Raw genomic sequence first — 24,148 nt, 5'->3', positions numbered from 1 at the left:
GCTGGCCAAGAGGTCCTGGAGCCTTCTGTCTTTCACAGGATTGACGGAAAGGGGGGAAGTTGAGTGGAATAAGAAAGCAAAGTGCTAACTGGCCAGTGTTCCTGTGACTAGAAGCCTGCGGTGGCTGGAGTGTCCCAGCTCTGAGTCCTGCTCTGTCTGGGAGCCTCTGGGGCCTCCTGGGACTTGAAGGGCTCAGCTGAGATGGAGGTCGCACGTAGACGTGTCCCTGGGGGCTTTTGGTGCTGGAAAGGACTCAGAGATGCTTCACCGAGGAGAACACAGTCCGTGTGGTCTCAGGGGTCAGTCTGAGAACAGCGGGAGCCCGTCCTCGCCCACGTCCCCTGCCCAGCACAGCCTCCCATGGCAGCGCAGGGCTCCCTGGAGAGGTCGGGGCTGCAGCCAGGCCTGCCCGCCACGGTGGCTCTCCCTGCCCCGCGGAGGCGCGTGGCCACCCGCTCCCTGTCTCTGCTCAGCCTTCAGGGCGCTCTGGGAAGACCTGGGCAGTGCTGAGTCTGGTCTTGGTCCACAGGTTCAAGTGTCAAGATTCCCCCAAGGATCTAGCTGACTCTTTTGAACCGTGAAGGGGGCCTTGGTCATTTCTTGTTCCTTGAAGTTCATCCACGAAACAGAAAAGTCTGTGCTATTTATTTCACAGTGTGCCAAGGGCACAGGATGGGAGTAGATCACAGCTGTCCCACCCGAGGGCCAGCAGCCCTGGCTGTCACCCTGCTCAGCCAGGAACTTGCTGGAGGCCTTGGGAACACCCCCTCCCCCAGTCCTGGAGCCTCCGACAGCCAGAGGCGCGGGTTGGTTCTCCCTCCTGGTTCCCTTTAGCTCTGTCATTCCGGGGAGTGGAAAGCCCATCGCTAACACAACCGGATAAAGTCATGGAACTCTGCGGCTCTGTTCGCTCTGAGTTGTGACAACTCAGCGTTCAAGCAGATTACGGGAGCTTTTTGCAAGACGTGGTACGTCACTCACAGGCCCGTCCGAATGACCCCGTCCTTCAAAAGTTATCAGGAATTTCAAGATGGTGACAGAGGAACATCCGCCACCACCAAACTCTTCTAAGTGACACCCACCCAGCTAGTCCCTGTCACTTAGGAAGGGTCCGCTGCTGGCCACGTGCCACGCGAGGCAGTAGGGACGCAGGGGCCCAGGCGCAGGCCTGCCCTGTCCCGGTGGGCTCCGGGGGAGCTGCTGTGGTATAAGCCGTGCTGTCTGTGTGTCCGTCCTGGACGAGCAGCACCCCGGGAGTGCGCCCTGGGGCCTGGCCCTGTCTGGGGCTCACTGTCTGCCTCCCCTCTGGTCCGTTCCCATTCACAGTGTGGCATTTCTTCTCCGTCCTTTCCAGCCATACATAGAAGAGATCTGCGAAAGTCTTCGAGGCAACATTTTTCAAAAATTTCTGGAAAGGTATGAAACTTTATGCGTACACATGAACCCAGTATCGTATGGGTGCGGGTCACTATTCCGTCTGTGCTGTCCTTAAATGTGTGAAACGCGGCTGGGCCGTGGCTCAGTGGCAGAGCGTGTGAAAGGCCCTGGGTTCCATCCCCAGCACTGCAAAGAAAGATTTTTTTTTTTTTTATAAAAGTGTTCATTTATTCATCCAACAGGTGTTTGTTGCTGTGACCGATGTGCCAGGCTGTTCGCCTGTTTCTTCAGTATTTTAAATCCTAATTTGGGGGTTTGTGTAGCTCCACGTCCCTTTGAGTTTCAGGTCTTTAGCTGCAACCTATCCTGAAGTTTAAATAGAGCAGGGGACCTCGGGTTTAAAACTGTCCTCTCAGGAGACCTTGCTAATGCCAGCGTGCCTGTAGCTTACTGGGTTGATTTGTTGGGTTCTGGAGGCGTACCCCTGACTGAGGCGTACCCCCAGTGGGGCGTGCCTGGGCTTGATTCTCTTCAGGGCTAGGTGATGGGGTTTGTGATCCTGTACATCGTTGACATCCCTGGTAGATGGGTCCCTTTGGTCACTCGAGCTGTAGCTTGTGTTTGTCATAGAGTTCTGGAGTTTGTCCTAAGAATGTGCTCTCCTCCGCCTTTCCAGCCCCCTCCCAGCCAGCTGCAGTGTTTTGAGCAGGCCTCTGTGAGCTCTTGGCATTGGACTTTCTAAAACCGAACCTGCATTCACACTGACCGCCCTTCCCTCCCTAAACCTGGCTAATTTCCACTCAATGGCCAAGATGATGGTGGCTCACGATGGGAGTGGCTGTGCACCCTGAGAACAGAAATCGCAAGGAGAACAAGGGCTACTTTCTTACATCCTCTGAGAACTGAAACAATTTAAAAACAGCTGTGCTGTGAGTCCACTGGGGTTTGGAGATAATTTTTCTTCCAAACGAGGGCCCTCCTCTGAGTAGCAGCAGAAACTTGACCAGGACGCAGCCCAGGGAAACCGCGGGCCTGGGGCGCATCCGGCTGGGTGGCCGCCTCGTCCCCGCCATCTCCACAGCAGGTGCTTCTGAGAGCGACCTTTCCCTCCTGTTGGATCAGCCTTGCTCTGATGTGACCCCGGGAAGCAGGGAAAGTCTGGGAAGGTCATTAAGTGGCAGGAGGCTTCTCCCTGGTGACTTGTCACTCAGCATGGTGACCGACCCTTCCCTCCCAGGCTGACATACATGGTCTGGTCCTTTTCCCGCTCAGTTTGCCGTTCGGATGAAGCTGTGGGGCGTGTCACCGAGCAGGCACACTGCATGTCTGGAAGTGCTTATAGCTTGATGTAAATCAGTTGTCTTTGAAGTCGTTTTATTCATCCATACACCTTTTAGTTCTATTTCTGTTAGTGAATTCTCAATTAAAAAAAAAAAAAATCCACGTCAGGTCCTGAGTTTGAAGTTGGGGTTTTGAAGAGCACCTGCCCTCTAAGAATGCGGTGGCGTGTCCTTGGGCACATTGGTGGAGGTGATTTCCCACCTCTGTGGACTGGTGGGCAAGAGGGAGCCCCCAGCCCAGGGCCCGTCTCTGCCTCCTCCTGAGGAGGTGGATGGGGAGAACAAGAGGCCTGGACCTGGAGGAGGCCAGTCCCTTCCGGTGGAGGCCCCTGAGTGGAAATGCCCCCCCCCCCAGCTGCACCAGGCACTTCTGGGTCTTTAGCCTTGGCCTTCCCCAGACACTTTGGGGGCATCTCAAGGACTTGGCTGACTGAGGCCATGACGGGTCCCTCTGTCCCAGGAACTCATTAGGAATAATGAGTGCTTAGGTCTCGCTGCTGGAGCCAGCCGAGCCTGGACTCCGTAGGTCCTGCCGAGTGGGCAAGGCATGTGCTTCTCTCTCCCTGGTGCGCCAGTCCTCCGAGGCAAGTTCCAAAAGGTGTCAGACCATCGTCTCCAGCTCTGGTCTCCAGAGTTTGTGAGAAGTGGGAGGGCAGGCCCTTCAGACTGAGGGAGTTTGCGTGCCTGCGGCGGGTCCCTCGGTTCGGGGGACGCCCAGGCAGGGCTGTGCCCTGTGCACACAGGGTGCTCTGGAGGGCAGCTTGGATGCCTCCTGCTGATCCACCGCTTCATAGAGATGTTGGGAGGGTCGGAGAACATTCTGAAAAGCCACCTTATATCTGCTGACACAAATTGCCACGGGATCGCAAAGAATTCTTTTTCTAGAAAAGAAAACACTTTTTTAGTTGTGGATGGACACAAGACGTTTATTTTATCTGTTTATTTCTATGTGGTGCCAGGAATCGAACCCAGTGCCTCACACATGCCAGGCTAGTGCTCTGCCCCTGAGCCACAGCCCCAGCCTGCAAGGAGTTCTTCTGGTTTTGATTTTTAGTGTGGATATTACCATCAGGTTGTCACCCTATTCCTAAAGGACCCTCATTGCTAACGGCCTGTCCAGGCAGTCCCAAGGGAACCGAGCTCCTGGCTGTCTCAGACGTACTCCTGAGAGGACGCTGGGGCCTGCACTTGCACTTCAGAAGGACTTTCTCCTTTTTGCTCTATTGAGCCTAAGAGCTGAGCCCCAGCCCTCTCCAGAGCACTCTCTGCCTGCAGGAAGCCTGCCCGGTGGTCATTTCTCTCCTGTCCTTCTGACTTATCTGTGAACGGATCTCCGTGTCTTTGCTGTGCTGGGGTGGAACCAGGGCCTCATGCCTGCAGGGCAAGCTCCACCACTGAGCCGCCCTCGCCCCTGGCACAATCGGCGGCTGGCAGACACCCTGCAGACACGCGGCTGCCTGCTCGGAAAAGCCATCTGGTGGCGCCATTGTGGGGCGGCAGTGGGGTGGGCGCTCTTCCTCCTTCCTGGGTGAAGACACTAACCGAGCAGCCGAGGGTAATCATGGGAGCATCCCAGGGCCCTGGGCTGAGGGCCCCCTTCTCTTCGTGTCTCTGGGAGCCGTACTGAGTTTGGAGGAAGATGCTCTGGGGCCCGTGGATCTGGGCTCCGATATGGCTCTGCCCGCTCTCAGCTGTGACCTTGGCCCCTGGGCCCTGGGCGGCCTTGGTCTTCCCAGCTGGGAAATAGGGGGGCCTGGAAAGGAGGTAGGTGGGCAGGCCCGGCTCACGGGAACCTGTGCCCAGGTGTTTGTTGCTCTTAAAATTATTTGTAGACGCTAATTTTTTGTGTCATTCAGAAGCTCATTGTCCAGTCAGGTAGCAGCTACTGGGCACTTGAAGGGTGGCTGGTCTCAATTAAAATGCAAAAGACTCACCGGCCACTGAAGGTGCAGTGTGCAAACAAGAATGTGGAGGAGCCCATGAGCAGTGCCTCTTGATTCCGTGTTGGAGTGCTAACGTCTTGATGCCCTGGGTTACATAAATTATTGAAATTGAGCTATACAGGGCTGGGATATGGCTCAGTTGGTAGAGTGCTTCCCTTGCAGGCACAAGGCCCTGGGTTCAATCCTCAGCACCACAAAAAATAAAAAATAGAAAATCCTACATGTGGCTCGTGTTATCTTCCTGTTGGAGAGTGCTGATTCCAACAAGAATCCCATCATAGTCTGTGAGGATTGAAGGAGAGACATGGACTCTTTTTAATTGTGAACTAAAGCCATGAATGCCAGTGAGGGCTTTGTGAAAAACAAAGCTATTGAAGAAAACTTGTACTGGGTGGGATTGTGCAGGCCTGTAATTCCAGTGACTTGGGAGGCTGAGGCAGGAGGATCACTAGTTGGAGGCCAGCCTCACCAACTTATTGAGGCTCTGGCTGAAAATAAAAAATAAAGAGGGCTGGGCATGTGGCTCAGGGTTAAGCCCCTAAATTCAATCCCTAGTAACCCCCTACACACATTAAAAAAAATAATAATAACTTGTGCTATTTCAGAAGCAACCCAAATAGTGCCATTCTAGTGTATCTTAGGACATTGTGCTATAAATCCAATTGTTTTGATATTAATTTTTCAGTAATTATTTTTATATTCTCTTCTAGCGACAAATTCACTAGATTTTGTCAGTGGAAAAACGTAGAATTAAATATTCATGTGAGTATCATCTTTTTCTTTTTTTCCTTCTTTAAATAAAAACCTTGCCCTGGCTTTCCCTCGTGAGAAAATACTTCCTTCTGGGTCCTGCTCCCAAGGGCTCGCTGCCTGACCAGAAGCCGCCCTGCACTCCCGGGTGTGTGGAAGGGCGGCCCTCCCGCCCACTGCAGTGAGCCCTGTCTCATATTCATGGAAGAATGTGCTTATTTACGCCAGAAAGGATTTTTTTAAGCAGTAATTGACCCTTTGACAAAAATAGTAGTGAAACTCGGACCTCCTGCCTGAGGCGGCTTCCATCTTCCTTCCTGTCCCTCTCCCTTCTTAGGGCTCCTTTCCCTTCTCTCATTATGGGATGTCATACTAAAAGGTGGGCCTGCACCCAGACGGTGACGTCATTGCAGATGCAGGCTTCCTCTGGCGGTCACCGCGGAGGAGGGACGTGGTCCAGGCACAGCCCCTCCTGCCCACCCCACCCGGGGTCTCCGTGTCAGTGGGTCCGGGTGGCCTCTCATGTCACCTCCACGGTGCAGCCTTCAGGCCCCTCATGTTCTCTCATCCGTGAGCCGTTGAACGGGGCGAAGGAGTGGACTGGATTTTTCTTTTTAAGATTTTTCCCTGGACAGCGCAGTGGAAGTGGGATTTGTTTTGTTTTTTTAGCTTCCCCTTTCCGTCCTGTTCCGTGGCAGGATTTAAAAAGCAAGAAGTGACACACATTCTGCACAGCCCCTTGTCCCCCGGGAGCTCTCGCGCTGTCCCTGCTCCCCGGCTGACCTGGGGTCCTTGGGACTCAGCATCCACCGCGAAGCCGGGGCTGAGTGCAGGCTGGCGGGATGCGGGGGTGACATTCCGAGGGCTGGGGGGGACCCGGGAGACTCTCACCCTGAATTTGCCGGGTGAGATGAGCGGGGTTTGCTGCGCCCTCACGTCCCTCACCCAGAGCGCAGGATGCTCTTTCTGCTCTCGCGCTGTTGGCCGCAGCTGAGGCTCCTGCAGTGGGGACGCCCGTGACAGTGGTGATCAATGAGGCGCCTGTGTGAGCCTGGGGCTGGCCAGCCCCGCAGGAGCCCCTCGCTTCCCTGCTGGGCTTCCCTGTCCTGTGCCCGCTGCTCTGAACACGGGTGCCCCTCCTGCAGACGTGTCCCTTCCTGCCACAGCGGCTCAGCGCCCTTGGGCGTTCCCCAGGCTCCGGGCTCCAGGGTGGGAGGTTGTTCCTCAGGCTTCTCCTTCCACTAGGATCGCCGCGCGCGGGTCAGTGTGCTGCCCTCTGAGGCCGCCCACAGCGGCCCCCACTCCGTCCTCTTCCCTCTGGTCTCCAGTGGGAGCCTGCTGCTCCTTGGAGGTGGCCTGAAGCAGTCAGGGACAGTCTCACCTTGTGCACTGCATCCTTCAGCTTAGGGACCATCATGGAGGGCAGGAGATCCCACCTTAGGCCCCGACTTTGGTTTTTCATGAAAAAGGAGAATCTTTGTGACGACCTACCTTACCCATCTCACCTTGTCACCCTGTGCTTCACAGTTGACCATGAACGACTTCAGCGTACACAGGATCATCGGCCGCGGAGGATTTGGGGAAGTGTACGGTTGCAGGAAAGCGGACACTGGAAAAATGTAAGCCTTCTGTCCCCCATATCTCACCAGAACTATTTTTTTTTTGGCACAGAAAAAATGAATTCATTCATTTATTTATTTTTATTATTGATTTTATTTTTTTTAAATACACGACAGCGGAATGCATCACGATTCTTATTACACACATAGAGCACAAGTTTTCATATCTTTGTATAAAGTGGGTTCACGCCGATTCATGTCTTTCTACGTGTACTTGTTATTTTTGCATTACGATTCTTATTACACACATATACCATAATTTTTCATATCTCTGTTTGTATATAAAGTAGGGTGACACCCAGTTCGTGTCTTCATAATGTACTTTGGATGATGATGTTCATCACATTCCACCATCATTGCTAACCCCCTGCCTCCTCCCTTTCCCTCCCTCCCCTCTGCTCTATCCATGTTCCCCTTCCCTACCCCACTATGAGTCAGCCTCCTTATATCAGAGAAAATATTTGGCATTTGTTTTGGGGGTGTTGGTTAATTTCACTTAGCATTATCTTCTCCAACGCCATCCATTTACCTGCAAATGCCATGATTTTATTCTCTTTTATTGCTGAGTAATACTCCATTGTGTACATATGACACATTACTTTATCCATTCATCCACTGAAGGGCATCTAGGTTGGCTCCACAGTTTAGCTATTGTGAATTGTGCTGCTATAAACATTGATGTGGCTGTGTCCCTGTAGTGTGCTGTTTTTAAGTCCTTTGGGTATAGACCGTGGAGAGGGATAGCTGGGTCAAGAGGTGGTTCCATTCTCAGATTTCCAAGGAATCTCCATACTGCTTTCCAGATTGGCTGCACCAATTTGCAGTCCCACCAGCAAAGTACAAGAGTACCCTTTTCTCCACATCCTTGCCAGCACTTGTTGTTGTTTGACTTCATGATGGCTGCCAGTCTTACTGGAGTGAGATGGTATCTTAGGGTGGTTTTGATTTGCATTTCTCTGACTGCTAGAGATGGTGAGCATTTTTTCATGTACTTGTTGATTGATTGTATGTCCTCCTCTGAGAAGTGTCTGTTCAGGTCCTTGGCCCATTTGTTGATTGGGTTATTTGTGTTTTTGGTGCTTAGCTTTCTGAGTTCTTTATATGCCCCAGAGATTAGTGCTCTATTCACCAGAACTATTAAGAGAATTCTATGCTTGGGACAAAAGGACATCTCTGTATAGAAATAGGGACGCCATGATCCCGTTCCTGAAGTGATGGATGGCAGAGGAGCCAGGTTGTACCTTGTTGAGCAGCAAGAAGGAGAACAGGAAGCCTGACCATCCCTCCCTGGGGCTTGTGGGACACGCAGAGCGCCCCCCAGGGGTCAGGCCCGGAAAGACGAGCAGGACCCAGATGGAGAAGGAGCCGCTGTCCTTAGTCCCCTGTCGGGGCATAGTGAGAGACCCAGTGTGGGGTGGCACATCGCGTCAAGAGCCACGGTGGCTGGGCAGTTTAGGGTGGAGGGGGGGAAGCCCTGCTGAGGATGGGCAGCAATCGGTGCTCCCTCCGTCCCCTCAGAACCTTGTCCGTGGGGAGGGCGTGTGAGCCAGCAGAAGGGCCTGGGGGAGTGAAGGGTGGGGAAGGTTTGTCATCAGACAGGAGCATGTTTCTGAGAGCAAAGAGTGGCACATGTTGGCCTAGGAGGGTGGCACACGTTGGCCTAGGAGGGTGGCACACGTTGGCCTAGGAGGGTGGCACACGTTGGCCTAGGAGGGTGGCACACGTTGGCCTAGGAGGGTGGCACACGTTGGCCTAGGAGGGTGCACATGGGAGCTTTGGGCCAGGTGGAGCCGAGCCAGGGCCAGAGCACTGGGCTGGGCGAGGTGGCACAGGCCTGTCATCCCAGTGGCTCAGGAGGCTGAGGCAGGAGGAACACAAAACCAGCCTCAGCAACTTATCAAGGCCCTGAGCACCTCCGTGAGACCCTGTCTCTAAATAAAATACAGAATAGGGCTGGGGATGGGGTCAGGGGTCAGGGGTCGATGGCCCCTGAGTTCAATCCCCAAAACCCTTGCCCCTCCCCCCCAAACCTGGACACCGATGAATTCATAATTCCTGCCTGGTGACACACCACACGCACACCGCCAGCCTTGCCCCATAGTAGGGGGGAGCAACGCACAAACTTTATTCCTATTCGTCTACTTTATGCATTAGTTAGCGGGGACTTCTGTCCCTGGGGCGATGGCATGTCTTGCTGGATCCCCCGCCCCACATGCAGAGTTAAGGGTCCTCTTGGGACACTGGGCTGTTTCCCCTCCTCCTCATACACGTCGCCCAGGTCTTCAGAAGTCTCCGTGGCCTGACGGGTGGTGACGCAGGGTCTGTGTTTCCAGGTACGCCATGAAATGCCTGGATAAGAAGCGCATCAAGATGAAGCAAGGAGAGACACTGGCCCTGAATGAGCGGATCATGCTGTCCCTCGTCAGTACAGGAGTAAGTGTCCCTCGTCCCGGGTTGCCTCAACATCTGTCTGTCTGTCCTGGGTCAGGACAACTTGTCTCCTCTGTCTGATCATGGGGCGGGATGAGGCCTGGGGGGGTCCCGAGCGGGGCAGTCAGGAGGGGTGACAGACTTCCCAGAGCTCACGGGACACCTGGAGGTGCTACCTGTTCATGTGCCCTTGATTTCCTGCGTCGCAGAGGAGAGGAGCTAAGATGGTGGAGAATAATCGTGAAAGAAAAAAATCACTTGAATATAGGGAGGGGCTCCCACCTCCACCAGCAAATCAGAGGGCGCGATGGGGGCTGGCGGAGCCCGAGGGTCCTCTGGGTGGGCCCTGGGCTGCAGCGATGCCTCCAGAGGTGAGTTCATCTCCCCCACAGCTGGCTGCTTCACCGCCAGGGCCGTGGGCATGTCCACCTCACAGCACTCTCCCCCGTTTCACATTCTGTTAATATGCCAGGCTCATTTTTGCCGTAGCACTTGCGGAAATGACCTCTCACCCAGTGTCCTCTTTATTTCCAAAGCAGCTTCCTATTCTGATGGCTTTGTGTGAACTGTGTTGACATCCATCAAAACCTTGGCTTTGCCAGGCGCGCTCGGTGGCGCAGGCCTGTAATCCCAGTGGCTTGGGAGGCTGAGGCAGGAGGATCGCAAGTTTGGGACCAGCCTCAGCAACTGAATGAGGCCTTAAGCAACTTAGGGAAACCCTGTCTCAAATTTAGAAAAGTAAATAAATAAAGAAGGAAAAAAGGCTGGGGATGTGGCTCAGTGGTTTAGCACCTCTGGGTTCAATCCCCAGAACATACACACATACATACATAAATAAATAAAATGGAACCTTGGCTTTGAGGCGGGGTGCCCTCAGTGGTGGAGGACTTGTCTGGACGCGCAGGCCCTGGCCCCCATCATAGTGCAAAGAAACCAACACACACGACACTCCCCCACCTTTTGCTTTGATTTCTGTGTAAAGACGCCACCGTGTCCGAGGACACGTCCAGCAAGGCCTCCCCGGCAGCCTGTGTGTGCACATGCCCACTAGCCTGGCACCTGGCTGTGAGGAGGGGAGCAGGGCAGAGGGCATAGGCCGAGTCCTCTGTGTAGCCCACCCGTGAAGTTAATGTCGGACACCCAGCCCAGCCAGCGGGTGTATATCAGGGACACGTGGGGGCTTCTGGGTGTCACTGGATTTCATGCCCAGGCAGCCTCTCCTGAAGGATGTGGAAGAGTCAGACTTTAGTGGCTGATCAAAGAATCCCCTTCACCCAGTGAGCCATGAACCTGAGACCCAGGGGGCTTCGTTTCTTTGCCTGAAGGCTCTGGACGCCAGGCCAGCGCTTCCTTCCTACCAGCGCTTCCTTCCTACCAGCGCTTCCTTCCTACCAGCGCTTTGTGGGTGAAAGGCCTTTGCTTATGGCCTGGGCTGACTGCATGGTCGGTCCCATTCTTCCAGCAAGAGCGGCAAGTGCTCTAGAAGCCTGTTCTTGGAGCCAAGGAGCAGTCGGGTCCAGCCGAACTGTCGCCACCAGAGCTCCGTGGCCCACAGCAGCCCCTCACCTCCTGCTCCTCTCTTCCAATATAGGGGTGTCAATCAGACTCACCTGGCGTGTGTGAGCACCCCACTGGGTGGGTGTGTGCAGCTGTGGGCCTTATCTGTGTCTTAAGTTTCCAACGTGCACACAGCTGCTGCAGATTTTCAGTAGTTATGAAAATCCTCGTTTTTAATGAGCTATCTCCAAGCCAGGGATATTTATTCTCCAGGAAGCCTCTGCAGAGATGTTTTGATGTTGGAGAGACGGTGTTCATGTAGCATTTTAATATTCATTATATTCAGATGAGGGCGGATCTGATTAGGAAGTGGTTTGATTCCTCCCTGATCTGACCTTAAGGGAATCAATTTAAAAATGGGGTTATATGGGACCGCTGCTTTGAGCTAATTCAAAAGAATTATTTATATTTTTATTCAAATATTAAGCTGTATCGCTGTTTTTTTGAATTTATAAAGATATGATGTCACCTTCAGAGTCTGAGTAAAACCAGAGGGGATCGGATTTCCACAGTCAGAGGCCTCTTTTGTGAACTTTTGGTAATGCTCAGCTGAAATCCACCCTGTGGGGCAGAGCCCTGGGCAGCTGTGCCCAGGGTGTCCTGGTGGGGCCTGTGCTGCATTGGCACGTGCCATTTGCCCTTGGGTTTGGTTCCCCCTCTGCTCCCCCGTTTTGCATGAGCACAGCCCCCCCTCCTCCCCCTCGCGAGGCGGTGGGAATCAACCTTCCAGTTTGCTTCCCCCTGTTCCCATGCGTGTGTTTGAGAACCAGGCGACGCACCTGCAGCTGTGCAGCGAATTCATGGAGGAGCCCTGTGGGCTCCCAGGAAGCCCCACCGCTGCACCCCCAGAACCCCGGAGGGCTGGCACCGCTGCTTGAGGCTCCTAACACCTGACTTGTTTTTTTTCTTTGCCCTTATACTGCGTCAGAGGGGAGGTGACGCTTTTCAGGTGTCTTGGATGGGTAGCTCATTGGGATGAGTGGTGAGAACTGAGGCCTACAGCCCAGGGCTTGGGGGCAGTGACGGGTGGACACGGCAGCCTCGGGTCCCCAGGAGGCACGTGAGGGCACAGGGCGGCCCAGGGATGTGCTCTTGGGTGACTGTGTTGGAGTTTGGCCGAGTCTGGGAAGGTCCAGGCTGAGGGCTGGTTGGAAGGGGGGCTCGGGGGAGCTCTGTAGGGGGCTGGCACCCTGGCTGGCTGCCAAGTTTCTCTGACCTCAGGCAAGTCCTCTGCCCCTTAGGGGCCCTGGCTCCCTGTCTTTAAAATAAAGGCGTCAGACAAGGTGTTGTTTAGAGACTCCTTCCTAGGCCAGTGGCTTCGGCTTCTAGCTCTAAAATTCACGCCCATCTTAGTCACTCTTCAGGAGACTTTGACCTTCTGCCCTTGTCTCAGGCCCTGCATTGGAGGGACCATATGCCACCAGGTGGAGAATTCCCCCCCGGAAAGCCCACGTGTCCCCCTGGTGACAGGGGTGCAGTTCCCAGCTGGTGACTGGGTCCCCCACTTGCCTGCTCTGCAGTTGGATTGCTGTGAGAGCAGAGCCAGGGCGCGTGGGCATCCCTGGGAGCAGGAAGTGCGATACCTGACGTAGCAGGGCAGCCGTCTGCAGGAGGCCGTGGAAAGGTATGGAGGGACAGAGGTGGGCTCTAGGTAGGACAGGCCGCAGAAAGGCCCCCCGGGGTTCCCACAGAGAGACAACTCTACCTAGCGTGGAAGAAGTCTTGAAACCAGAAGACCGACACCCTCTCAACAGAACTCTAGGGAAACTGGGCCTACACAGAGTGAACTTCCCAGTCCACCCTGGAGTAGTTTTCTCCGGAACATTTATGGAAATTGAGCTCAAGTGCCCGAGTCTTAAGCACCCAGGAATGTGGTAACTCAAACTTACCCAAATGCCCTTCTGTCGAGGTCTTCACAGTGCAAATTCTGTTTACCAATTATTTTGTGGGAACTCGAACATTTCCTTTGGAATTTAATAATATGCTGTATCTGTTAAGAAAGTGGCTATAAATAGTCTCTGCCATTTAAAATTCAAATCACTTCAGGAGTGATTACACACTGTATACCAAGGATCTGGATAGATCTAGGGAGCACTGGCGTGCTCTCCCAAGAAAACACGAGTGAGTGTCCAGCACCCAGGACAGGAGAGAGGTCACCTGTGTTCCAGACGCCTCCTCGCCGCTCTGCCAGTCCCTGACCCCACGCCCAAGTTCACTGCCTTCCAGATCTCCAACACTATGACTCAGCTCTGTTGATGCTGTGTGAACTTTACAAAAAATGTGCCCCTCTGTGTGTGGTTCTCTCACTCAGCGTCATGTGTGAGATATGTCTGTGTCACATGCCAGAAGAATACGATGACAGAGACTATGTGTGACCTGCTCACCCTAAAATATTAACTGTCCAGCCCTCTGCAGAAAATATCTGCGACCCTTGCTCCACAGCGCTCTGCTGCACGAAGATACCACCCTGACTCATCCATTCTGTGCTGATAGACATCTGAGGCATTTCCTGGCCTGGATATTTGAGGAGCGCTGTATGGAACATTCTTGGGCAGGTGACTTGGTGCATCTAAGTGCAGATTGCTCCAAGTGTCTACTTTGGAGTGGAATCACCTGGTCAGGACATTTGCAGGTGATGCTCAGCCTTGATAAATACTGAAGCCACCTTCTGATTCTGCACTCCAAGCAGCCGGTGTGGAAATCCCACTCGCTCCGTACCTTCCCGACACCTGTCACGCTTGCTCATTATGTTTAGTGCTTCCTGTGGGGTTTGGTGCTAGCATATGGTTTTAATTTGAATTTCCCTGGAGAGTCCCCAGAGTCAGTGTCTATGCAGAGGCTTGGGGACATTTAGTACTCTCTAATGTGAAATGCCTAATTAATTACATAGTATTTTTGCCATTTTTCTTTTGAATGTTTTGTCTTTCTCTTGATTGATTTCTAAGAGTGCTTTATGTATTCTAGACATGGGTCTCTGGTGCACGTGCATATTTACCAGGGTCTTCTCCCATTCTGTGGCTTGGCTCTTTTCTCGTGGGGTGTTCTGATGCACAGAAGCTCCTAATTTTATGACAAGTGCAGCTTATTGATATTTTCACTGTTAGCACTTTTTGTGGCCTAAGAAATCTTTACCCAGGATCATCAAGATGCCCTGTGTTTTCTTGAAGAAGCTTTTTGCCTTATCTTTCCCATGTAGACTGACATTGGGGGAGGGGGCGGCGGGTGGAGTTAGAGTGTGGTGTGAGGTGGGGGGGGGGGACACAGCCTGCACAGATTTCAGCTGCCCCAGCACCACCCCTGAAAAGGCCAGCCTTCGTCCTGCCCCTTTGAGTCACCTTGATCAGGACCCACATGACCATCTCTGGGTGGGTCCTCTTGAGGATTCTGCTCTGCTCTACTGGTCTCCTTGTCCTTGGGCAGTGCCACCCTGGCTGAATTCCTGGTGCTTCATCAGGCCTTGACCTCTGCACTGCCACTTCCCAGCTCTGCTGTTTTTCAAGTGTCTGGACTTTTCTTGACAGTTTATGTTTCCATAGATTTTGGAATCAGCTTGTCAGGGTTCTCGGGATCAAGGTCACCTGGAATCCACAGATTCATTAGGGGAGAGTTGAATGTGTTTCCAGTTGAGCGATCCCGTCCCTGACCACGGTCTATTTTTCCACATTCAGAAGCGCTCTGTTTTATTCTCAGTGATTCTGAACAGTAGCACCGACGCCATTCCTTCCTGTCAGACACTTCTCCAATTGTAGAAGCAGAGGTGAATGCGGGGGCGGGTGGGGGCTGAGTGATGGGAACCTAAACACTGACCAGCACAATGGCGGCTGGAAGGGCAGATGTTTTTTTCTCTGCAGACTCTGGACTTTGACGAGGATGTGATCAGTGTGGTCATGGCGCGCTGGGGGCGCGCTGGGGGCGCGCTGGGGGCGCGCTGGGGGCGCGCTGGGGGCGCGCTGGGGGCGCGCTGGGGGCGCGCTGGGGGCGCGCTGGGGGCGCGCTGGGGGCGCGCTGGGGGCGCGCTGGGGGCGCGCTGGGGGCGCGCTGGGGGCGCGCTGGGGGCGCGCTGGGGGCGCGCGAGGCTTGGGTCCCCTGGGTGGGTGGGGCTCCAGCTGCGTCTCTCCTGGGCCTTCGCTGACCTCCCCTCTGGGGCCGGGGTGGGCGGTGGACCGGCCATGCTCTGCTCACCAGCCTGTGCTCTCCCGCAGGACTGCCCTTTCATCGTGTGCATGACCTACGCCTTCCACACCCCGGATAAGCTCTGCTTCATCCTCGACCTCATGAACGGTGAGCGCGGAGCTCCGCCCTGTCCAGGCTCAGGCGGCGCCCCTGTCCAAGCAGCTGGCGGCTGGCAGGGTCCACCCCCACCCCCGGGGGGCTCCAACAGCCTCCACCCCTCGGTTTTCAGCTAAAATCCATTTTACACCGTGGACTGTGACTTCCCTCGGGCCTGCCAGGCTCTCCCGGGGAAGTGGGATTTTGCTAGAAGATATTCTCATGAAATGCTGGCTGTGACTTTTTACCTTCTGGAATGCATCTGGCCCGGGGCTTTAATTAGCTCAGTTCCCGGCCCTCGTCCCTTGTGTCTTAGGGATGAAATACCTCACAAGAGCAGAAGCTCAAGATAGGCCTAGGCACAGACACCAGCAACGAAGGACCCCTGGGGCCAGCGTGGAGTGTGGACCAAGCTGCCTGCCTCCTGCATCCGCAGCTCTCCCACCCTCGGCTAAACCATGAGCCGGATCATGAGAAAGCCAAATTCCATTTAGCTGGAAAAGCCACTTTCTAAGGGAATAGATGGCCTGGTGAATATGCAAAGTGGTTTAGTAACAACCGTAGAAACGAGAAGGCTGCCATTCTAATGTGCAGATGCCTGCTTCTGTTCTGATGTTCCCTTAAAGTTTTACTCTATTCTCTTTTATTTACTTTTTTGGAACCAGGGGATGAACCCAGGGTCACTCAACCACTGAGCCACATCCCCAGCCCTTTTTTATATTTTATTTAGAGACAGGGTCTCGCTGAGTTGCTTAGGGCCTCGATAAGTTGCTGAGTCTGGCCTTGAACTTGCGATCCTCCTGCCTCAGCCTCCCAAGCCGCTGGGAAGAAAGGTGTGTGCCACTGCACCCGGTTGGTTTTACTATATTCCAAATGTTTGATTGAAAACCAGATCTATCCAAAAATACAAAGGAGGGGCTGAGGATGTGGCTCAAGCGGTAGTGCACTCACCTGGGGCGCTGAGTCAGATCCTCAATGCCACATAAAAAAAATAAAAATAAAAATAAAGATATATAAAATAAAATAAAAAAAGAATTCTTAAAAAAATACAAAGGAATTCACAGACAGGATAACCAACCCAAAATGCCAGAGATGTATCCCACATGACCCTGTGGACATGAGGGTCAGAGCAGGCAGCCAGTGGACAGTGATGGGCAGAAGAGCTGCCAGGGGCCAGGGCCCACACACTGACTGCAGGGCTTGGGGGCCTTAGGACAGTGGGGATCCTTCACATTTTGATCTGGTGGCAGCTGAGCAGTAGCGCGCCTGTGGGGAGGAAGAATCTTGTAAAAAGGTGATCAAAAAGGTTGGATACACATTAGCTTTTATAAATGAATAAGGCTTTCTCTGTGGTTTGTAGAAACACTCCTGACTGTTGGTGACACTGTGTCCCTTTAACAAGAAGCTGCAGGAGGAGTCCTTTTCCCAATGTGGCATTAAGAAAATCTTCAAACATGCAGCAGAGTTGAAGAATATCGCCAGGGACACTCCAATCCCCACCACCTGGAGTTTGCCTTAAAAATTTTACTGTATTTGCTTTATCAAATCTCTCTCTAGGCTGGGTGGGTGGCCCATGCCTGTCAACTCAGTGACTCAAGAGGCTGAGGCCGGAGGATCACAAGTTCAAGTCTAGCCTCAGCAACTTAGCGAGACCCTGCCTCAAAATAAACCTAGCTCAGAGGTAGAGCACCCTGGGCTCACTCCCCCGCACAGACCAAACAACTCCTCCAGGTGAACAGTTTGTATCTTCTGTTTGTCTACGGAGGGGGATGATCACGGGGCCATCTTGGGATCTGTATGTAGGTGGATTTGGTTCCTGGACAGGATTTCAGGGGATCAGGGCAGGTTGGCTGGTCCCCCTGGATGGTGTAATTGGGAGCTGAGCTTCCAGCTCAAGGAAGCCCCTCCCTACCTCCTCAATCTTCTCGTCGCTTAACTTCCTCTAAACCTTTAGCCAGTCTACTGAAATCAGAGGTATGTGTGTAGACCAAGCCCTGGCCCCGTTCTGCTGGGCCGTGACTATTTAGGGTGACAGTGACTCTGTTTTGCTTTAACAACGTGCTGTGAATGAGCTTCTCCATCTGGTTCCAGGGGGCGACCTGCACTATCACCTTTCCCAGCACGGGGTGTTCTCTGAGAAGGAGATGCGCTTCTACGCCACGGAAATCATCCTGGGGCTGGAGCACATGCACAGCCGGTTCGTCGTGTACAGGGACCTGAAGGTGAGGACAGGGCACCAGCCCCTGCAGCGTGGTGGGCACAGGTGTTGAGCCGGTGTCCCTGGGCGGTCCCATTGTCTCCCAGAGGGGCAGGGCCCTTTCTTCACAGCCCCATCTCTGTGATGTCAGTCCCTCCCAGACCAGACTCTGCAGGGCCAGAACCCCTGGCCAGCCCTGTAGTCACAGGAACCTCAGTGCCCGGTGCAGCGCAGACACTAAGTCAAGAACAGAAAGCAATTAGCTGGGTGCAGTGGCGCACACCTGTCATCCCAGCGGCTCGGGAGGCTGGGGCAGGAGGATCGTGAGTTCAAAGCCAGCCTCAGCCACAGCGAGGCGCTAAGCAACTCAGGGAGACCCTGTCTCTAAATAAAACCCAAAATAGGGCTGGGGATGGGGCTCAGTGGTGAGTGCCCCTGAGTTTGATCCCTGGTAAATACACATACATATATATGTATGTACGTAAATGTGTTTATAATATATATATATATATATAACTTGTTAATTACTATATGTATCGCAATTAATAATGAAAAGTAGGGTAGGTGGTTTTTTGGTACTGCCCACTTTGTGATCCATTATAGGTCACTCATTGACTTACTGGGCAGCCGGTTTGGCCCCAGCCCTGTCAGAGTTGGAAGTGCACAAAGCCAAAGGCAGATCCTGGCTCCTCTGGGCAGCATTGGCTGGGGAGGCTGGCTCCCGGCCCCCCCTGCAACAACTCCCCGAGGCCAGCCTTCCCACATTGCCTTGTTCTGATCTCGCCTTCGAAATCCTCAATAGGAGTTTAGATCCCTGAAGCCCATAACCACAGGGATCTCTGTTCTCAGCCCAGGCATTAAAAATCACGAGGTTGGCTGATTCTGAGTGCGCCACTCCAGGCTGTGGGCGTGGTCCTGGGTTCTGCGTGGAGCAGGGGGTCAGGAGGTTGCTCACGACATCCAGGTGATGCTCATCCAGCTGTAATGGAAAGGGCCTGAGGACAGGTGGAGACCAGAGGGACCATGGCAGACCGTAGACACGCTCAGGCGAACATCTAAATGTGTAGCTAATAATGGGGCGAAAATGGACAGGAGAGCCCTTTGCTGATGGATGAGGAGATGCACGAGGGAGAGCTTGACTCTCATGCCAGATCCCTTCCCAAGGGCCACAGTGGCCGGTTGTAGCGTCCATGTCACCTGCCTCTCCCTAAGGAGCTGAGGCGTTGGTTGGCGGTCTCAGGCGTGGGGCGTTATTAGCGTGAACCTGCACAGCCAGGTGTGGTGTAGAGGGACCTGGGGGTAAGGACAGGGCGGGCCTGCTACAAATCTAAAACACTGTTGTTTTTGAGCACAGCATGTTTTCCACAAAACACTTTGTGAATTTCAAAGCTTTCTTCAAGGTTGAAGAATTATTCCCTTAGTGTTCGTGTGAGCATGAAGAAAAAAATATATTTTATTGAATTAGAAATAATTAGACATTGGTTGGCTCATGACATTTCTTTATGTGGGCTTCACAGAATAAAATACATGATGGAGGCCCATGAGGTGCCATTATCATACATTTTAATTTAAATCTATAACCGGTTTCTAGTCATCTTGATGCTGTATTTTTCGTTTTCTAAGCTATTTAGTAAGCAGTGGCATTATTTAATTTCTATTCAAACTTAATTCAAGTCACTCATGATTATTCATGCTTTGGTTTTATAATAACATGCCATTATTTTTATTTCAAGCAAAACAATAGTTGATCTCCGGCAGAAAAAAAAAATGTCATTAGGGAGACTGTAATTCAATGTATATTAGGGAAAGGAACTTGGTTTTCCGTGATTAAACTGGCCAAATCTAATCTTAATAGATGCATTTCTCAGAGTTGTGGGTGGAATCATATTTGGTCATTTGGTAGGGCCCTTGGTTAATGGTGTACAAATAAACAGATGACATTTATGGGGATTAGTGTGGCACCATGGAGTGCCTGGCTGTCGTGGGTCAGTGTCTTCCACTGGCTGGGGTTCCTTTCTGTCCTGTGCTACCAGGACTCATTTTCTGAGGTCCTGTGTCTCATGTCAGCCAGGAGGCCAGCAGCCCGGGTCCCTGTTGGCTGGAGGCCCCACCCTGGCTGCCCCGCCGTTGCTGGGCGCTATTGAACTGTGGTGGGGACCTTTGGGGTTACTGCCCCGTGTCTGATCCCAGGGAGCAGAACCCTCCCGCTCTCCCCCTGCCACTTCCTGCCAAAGTCAGGGTGAACAGTGTCACCCTGGGTCCTGCCCTACTCTGATGTGATAATTTAAAGCTGTCACTCGTGATTACAGATTCACTACGATAAAAGTGGTAAGATGCAGAGTGTGCGAGCTTGTAGATGTCCCCATACCCTGGAACGTTCTGGGGACTCCTGAAGCTCATCTTCTGTTTCCGTTCAGCCTGCAAATATCCTCCTGGACGAACACGGACACGTGAGGATATCAGATCTTGGTCTCGCCTGTGATTTCTCAAAAAAGAAGCCTCATGCGAGTGTGTAAGTAGCACACCCACCAAGCCCGGGGCCTTCCTCCGCTGTGACTCGCGGTTCTGTGGGACGCTGGCTTGGCCACTGGTGCCCCCTGTGCCCTCACCAGCCCTGATTTTCACGATGTGATAACACGCGTCAGGGGAGGATCCAGTATTGCAGGTTTAGGGAGTAGAAATAAGAGTGAGTGGGCTTCCTGTCTCTGTGTGTGGGGAGCATGAAGGCCCCCAGTGGAACAGCCTGCTGGGGGATGGGTGGTCAGCGGGCCCTGCAAAGGGGTGGGCTGCATGCTGCCATGTGACCCGAAGCAAGGCAGTGACCTCCTGAACCCTTGGTCTCTTCTGCCATGGAATAGAGATAGCAGTAAATCCCTTAAGACATGGAAGAGCCCGTGGGCTGACGGGGGTGCTCACAGAGCTCTCCAGGCAGGGGCCAAGGCCAGGTCTCCCTTTCCACATCTGCTTTCCTCCTTTTTCCAAAGTATTTGCTGGGTTTTGGTATTTCTGTTTTTTCCCCCCCTCACGAGAAATCAGATTTCTTCTGAAATTAAAGAAGCTAATCATCCACTTACAATTCAAGCTTTTAATACGGGTCACATTGCTAGATCCAGATATTGCACCAGTCCTCCACGTGACCAGACAGAGGTGACTCCTGAGGGATCCTCGGCCCTTCAGCAGACACGGAGCAGCTCTTGGCCAGTGGACATTGGCCAGCCTGGCTTCTGGAACCCCCTGATTTCACGGCAGGCCTTCCAGCCAGCTCTCCCAGGGCTCTGTGGAAACCGTGTGGGACACACAGGGGTTTTCGTTCTGCCTCTTGGGTGTCAGGTTTTCGGCGTTGGGGGTGGGGTGGGGCTGGATGTGTGCAGTTTGCAGTAAAGCAGGTGACTTTTGCTTTGTCTTTTAAACTCTCTCACTTTTAGCACCGAATCCTTTAGAATTACATCTTATTGTCCCTCTTGAGCGAACACTGGTATCCGTGTGGCATGGCGTGGGGGAAGCTCTGGCCCTCTCAGTTCAGGCATCTGCGCAGAAAAGGAACCACAGACCCTTCTCCTTGTGTCTCCAGGAGTGGGTGGTTCTGAATCGTCCTACTTTGTGAGGGGCCACATTCAATCAAAATTGCCCTTTCCAGCCAGACCCAGTGTTAACAGTGACCGGCGTCATTTCTGTAAACATATTCCTCTTCTCCCACAGAATCTGGGGTACAGTGATAAAAGCATTAGCGTTTGCTAGCACTTACAATCACCAGGCCAGAACCTGCGGTTGTATAAGCTTCTCCCAGGGAGTTCATCAGACATTTTTAAGAGAGTCATTTGAATTTTTAATGCCACAGCTATTTGGTATGCTAATTTCTTCAATTTACTGTAGTCATAACTAAACAGAATCCAAGAGTTCATAAGAGTTAATCTTCCGAAAGAATTGACTTGCAGACGCGAGGTTCTTCACTGCTTCACAGGGCCCTGGTGATTTTCTGCCGACATCCTCGTCAGCTAGAAGGGTGGGCTGTTGACAACACAGGGCCAGAGCAGCCTCCCTGTTGAACTGCTGAGCGTGAGGCCACCACGTACAAAGCCCAGTGCAGGAGGCACTGCTTCCTGGTCACACACAGGAGCAGCTTGTGACTCGGGGTAAAGGCCCCAGGGCCACTAGGCCCCGGTCAGCTTCTCCTGCACAACGTATGAGCCTCCTTTCTCTCTTCCAAAAGCACAGGACAGTGACAGTAGCCTCTTGTGCCATTGTGAGGACCAGTCCACTAAGTGACCCCACAAGTGTCTATTCCACACTTGCTGGGTGCCCGCTGCTAGCAATTTGGTGGGGACAGACCTGACGCTGCCCTGGAACCTGCAGCCCAAGGAATGTGTCCAGGAAGTGACAAGTGGGAGGAGGGTGGTGAACCCAGGGCGTACCTGGCACCACCAGCCCGGCTTTGAATGCAGGGTCATCATGGAAACCCCAGGAAATGGGCTTTGTTATCTGCTCTTCACCTGTGCTTGTCAAGGGCCAGGGAACGTGGGTGACTTGGACCAGGTCATGGGTCTGCAAGCTGCAGAGCTGGCACCATAATCCTCTCCTGTCTGAAGCCGCAGCCCAGCTCACTGCGTGGTGGCGAGCTCTGAGGCTCGCAGAGATCTCCCTAGTGCTGGGTGGAAGAGCCTTGGCCAGAGTCCACCCTGAACCCCGTTTCTCAGGTCCACTCAAGGCTGCAGATGTGACCCTTGGGCGTCATCTAGTGGCTGCTCCACCTACAAACTAGCACTGTGGTGGAGCCTCCTGATCCGTGTTTAGACTTCACCTGTTTAGTGACAGAATCAAAGACTATTCCAGAATCACATCTAACTGGGGTAGCCACGAAAAACCAAAGGAAAAGTCACCCAGTGCGCCCTGAGGGGTGGGGAGGCGGAGATGGGTGTTAGTTCATCTTTTCTATCCTGGGAGATGTCTTTCCATTCCAGGATTGTGACTTGATCCTGATAATTATGGGCTGAAAGGTCACTAGGAAAGCTTTCCAGGCAATGCTCAAATTAAACCCTCCCAGAGAAGGGTTTGGATGCCCTGGCGGAGATTTCCTTCGCGCTCTGCACAGCTCCGTGGTCCTGCACCGGACCCGCCCCTGGAACCAACCCCACCCATCGTCACGTCTTCATAAGACTTTCAAAACGTTCCCCCTAGACAGGGCCTCCTGGGCCCAGGGATGACCCAGGATCCTTGCTGGCCTGGGGTGATTTCCTGGGCAGACCTCAGTGCATTTGAAGTAATTCTACTAGGACTGGAGCGGAGGCAGATCCCCACTGGGGAAATGCGGAGCTGCTCTAGGCACCTCGCGGCACCCGGAGAGTGGGGCGTTCTCTCCTCACCCCTTCTGTTGATGAGGAAGATCAGTGAAGTCTGGGGGGCGCTGCAGGACGTGCCGTAATGGCTTTTCAGAATTTCCAGCTGCGTCCTGGATAAGTTCCCTGGAGACCCTGGCTCCTCGTGGTGGAGCTGCGCATGCTCAGCTCCGGGCGGAAGGGCGGGAGGCAGGCAGGAGGGGAGGCCTTACAAACCTTCAGCAGCTTTTAAAGCCCAAGGTGCCTCATCCACCTGGGAACTGGGCGGGGGTGGGGGGAAGGGTTGTGCTCCCACCCCCTCCCCACTCCCCCGGAGAGGGCACTGGACCTGGTGACCTGCCAGGTCCTTTCCCTCCTGCCTCCAGCCCGGCTCCAGCACCCCCTGCACCTCTGAGCTGAGCTCTAGCAAGGACAGGAGGAGAGAAGAGCTAAGAGATTCAGATTTCACTCCTTAGGCCCTGGGGCTCCACTTCCATATCCGCTTGTGTGAACTGTTTCTATGAATTCACACTCTGCTAATGAAGGCAGAGAAGGTGGACTTCTCCTTAGAGGCTCTGGGCGTGGTCTGGATGCACAGCGGTGGCCTTGTCTTGTCACAGCCCTGTCTCTTATGAACCTTAGAAGTCTGATCCTGGGGGTTCCCTGATAACCTGGTGCCTTCTTCTCCCCAGGGGCACCCATGGGTACATGGCTCCCGAGGTGCTGCAGAAGGGGACAGCCTACGACAGCAGCGCAGACTGGTTCTCCCTGGGCTGCATGCTCTTCAAACTCCTGAGAGGGTGAGTGCAACTGTCGCCCACCACGTACCTGGATCAAACTGGAGAAGGCGCTGGGCAGAGGGTGAGGCTCAGTGGTGGAGTGATTGCCTGGTGTGCCAGGGCCCTGAGTTGGATCAAACCTAGCAGCCCAGGAAGAAAATGCACAATATTTGGAAACGAGGAGACCCTGGTGTTGTCTAGAGTCACGCAGTGATCTCACTCTGAAAGATGACGTGGGGCTCCCAGGCCTGGAAGCCTGAGGGCTGCCCTCCTGGGAGCTGAGGGGTCCAAAGCCATGCAGGAGCCTCACTGCGTGGAAACCTAAAGTAAGACTGCTTCAAAGTATTTCCATTGGCAGCTCATGTTCTGGAACTGTATTGAAATGTAGATATTAAAGAAGATGGGGTAAATTCATGGTTCTCTTGAGGGCTTAACACATTTTTGAGTTTTTATAGTTAATATTATATTCAGCTCTTGTTCCAACTGACAAATAAGATAGAATGGAAAAGATTCTGAAAGGGAAGTCCTCTCAAAGATGTTCCTGTGTCGGACAGCGATGTTGATGTTGCCATGTT

General features: G+C 53.3%; 1 protein-coding gene across 1 annotated transcript in view; it reads left to right on the top strand.

The window, feature by feature from the left end:
• Grk3 (G protein-coupled receptor kinase 3) overlaps nucleotides 1–24,148 on the top strand; it is a 62,971-nt gene that overhangs the window by 16,117 nt on the left and 22,706 nt on the right. The window contains exons 5-12 of the mRNA XM_078036698.1: nucleotides 1,355–1,416; nucleotides 5,371–5,422; nucleotides 6,938–7,029; nucleotides 9,363–9,462; nucleotides 15,219–15,297; nucleotides 17,377–17,507; nucleotides 19,900–19,994; nucleotides 23,487–23,594. Coding sequence (XP_077892824.1) covers nucleotides 1,355–1,416; nucleotides 5,371–5,422; nucleotides 6,938–7,029; nucleotides 9,363–9,462; nucleotides 15,219–15,297; nucleotides 17,377–17,507; nucleotides 19,900–19,994; nucleotides 23,487–23,594 — 719 coding nt within the window. The remainder of the gene's footprint in view (nucleotides 1–1,354; nucleotides 1,417–5,370; nucleotides 5,423–6,937; nucleotides 7,030–9,362; nucleotides 9,463–15,218; nucleotides 15,298–17,376; nucleotides 17,508–19,899; nucleotides 19,995–23,486; nucleotides 23,595–24,148) is intronic.

The sequence above is a fragment of the Ictidomys tridecemlineatus genome, unplaced genomic scaffold, assembly GCF_052094955.1.
Source record: "Ictidomys tridecemlineatus isolate mIctTri1 unplaced genomic scaffold, mIctTri1.hap1 Scaffold_454, whole genome shotgun sequence".
Taxonomy (NCBI): Eukaryota; Metazoa; Chordata; class Mammalia; order Rodentia; family Sciuridae; genus Ictidomys; species Ictidomys tridecemlineatus.
Note: the sequence above shows the minus strand (reverse complement) of the source record. Positions and strands in the feature narration are given on the sequence as shown.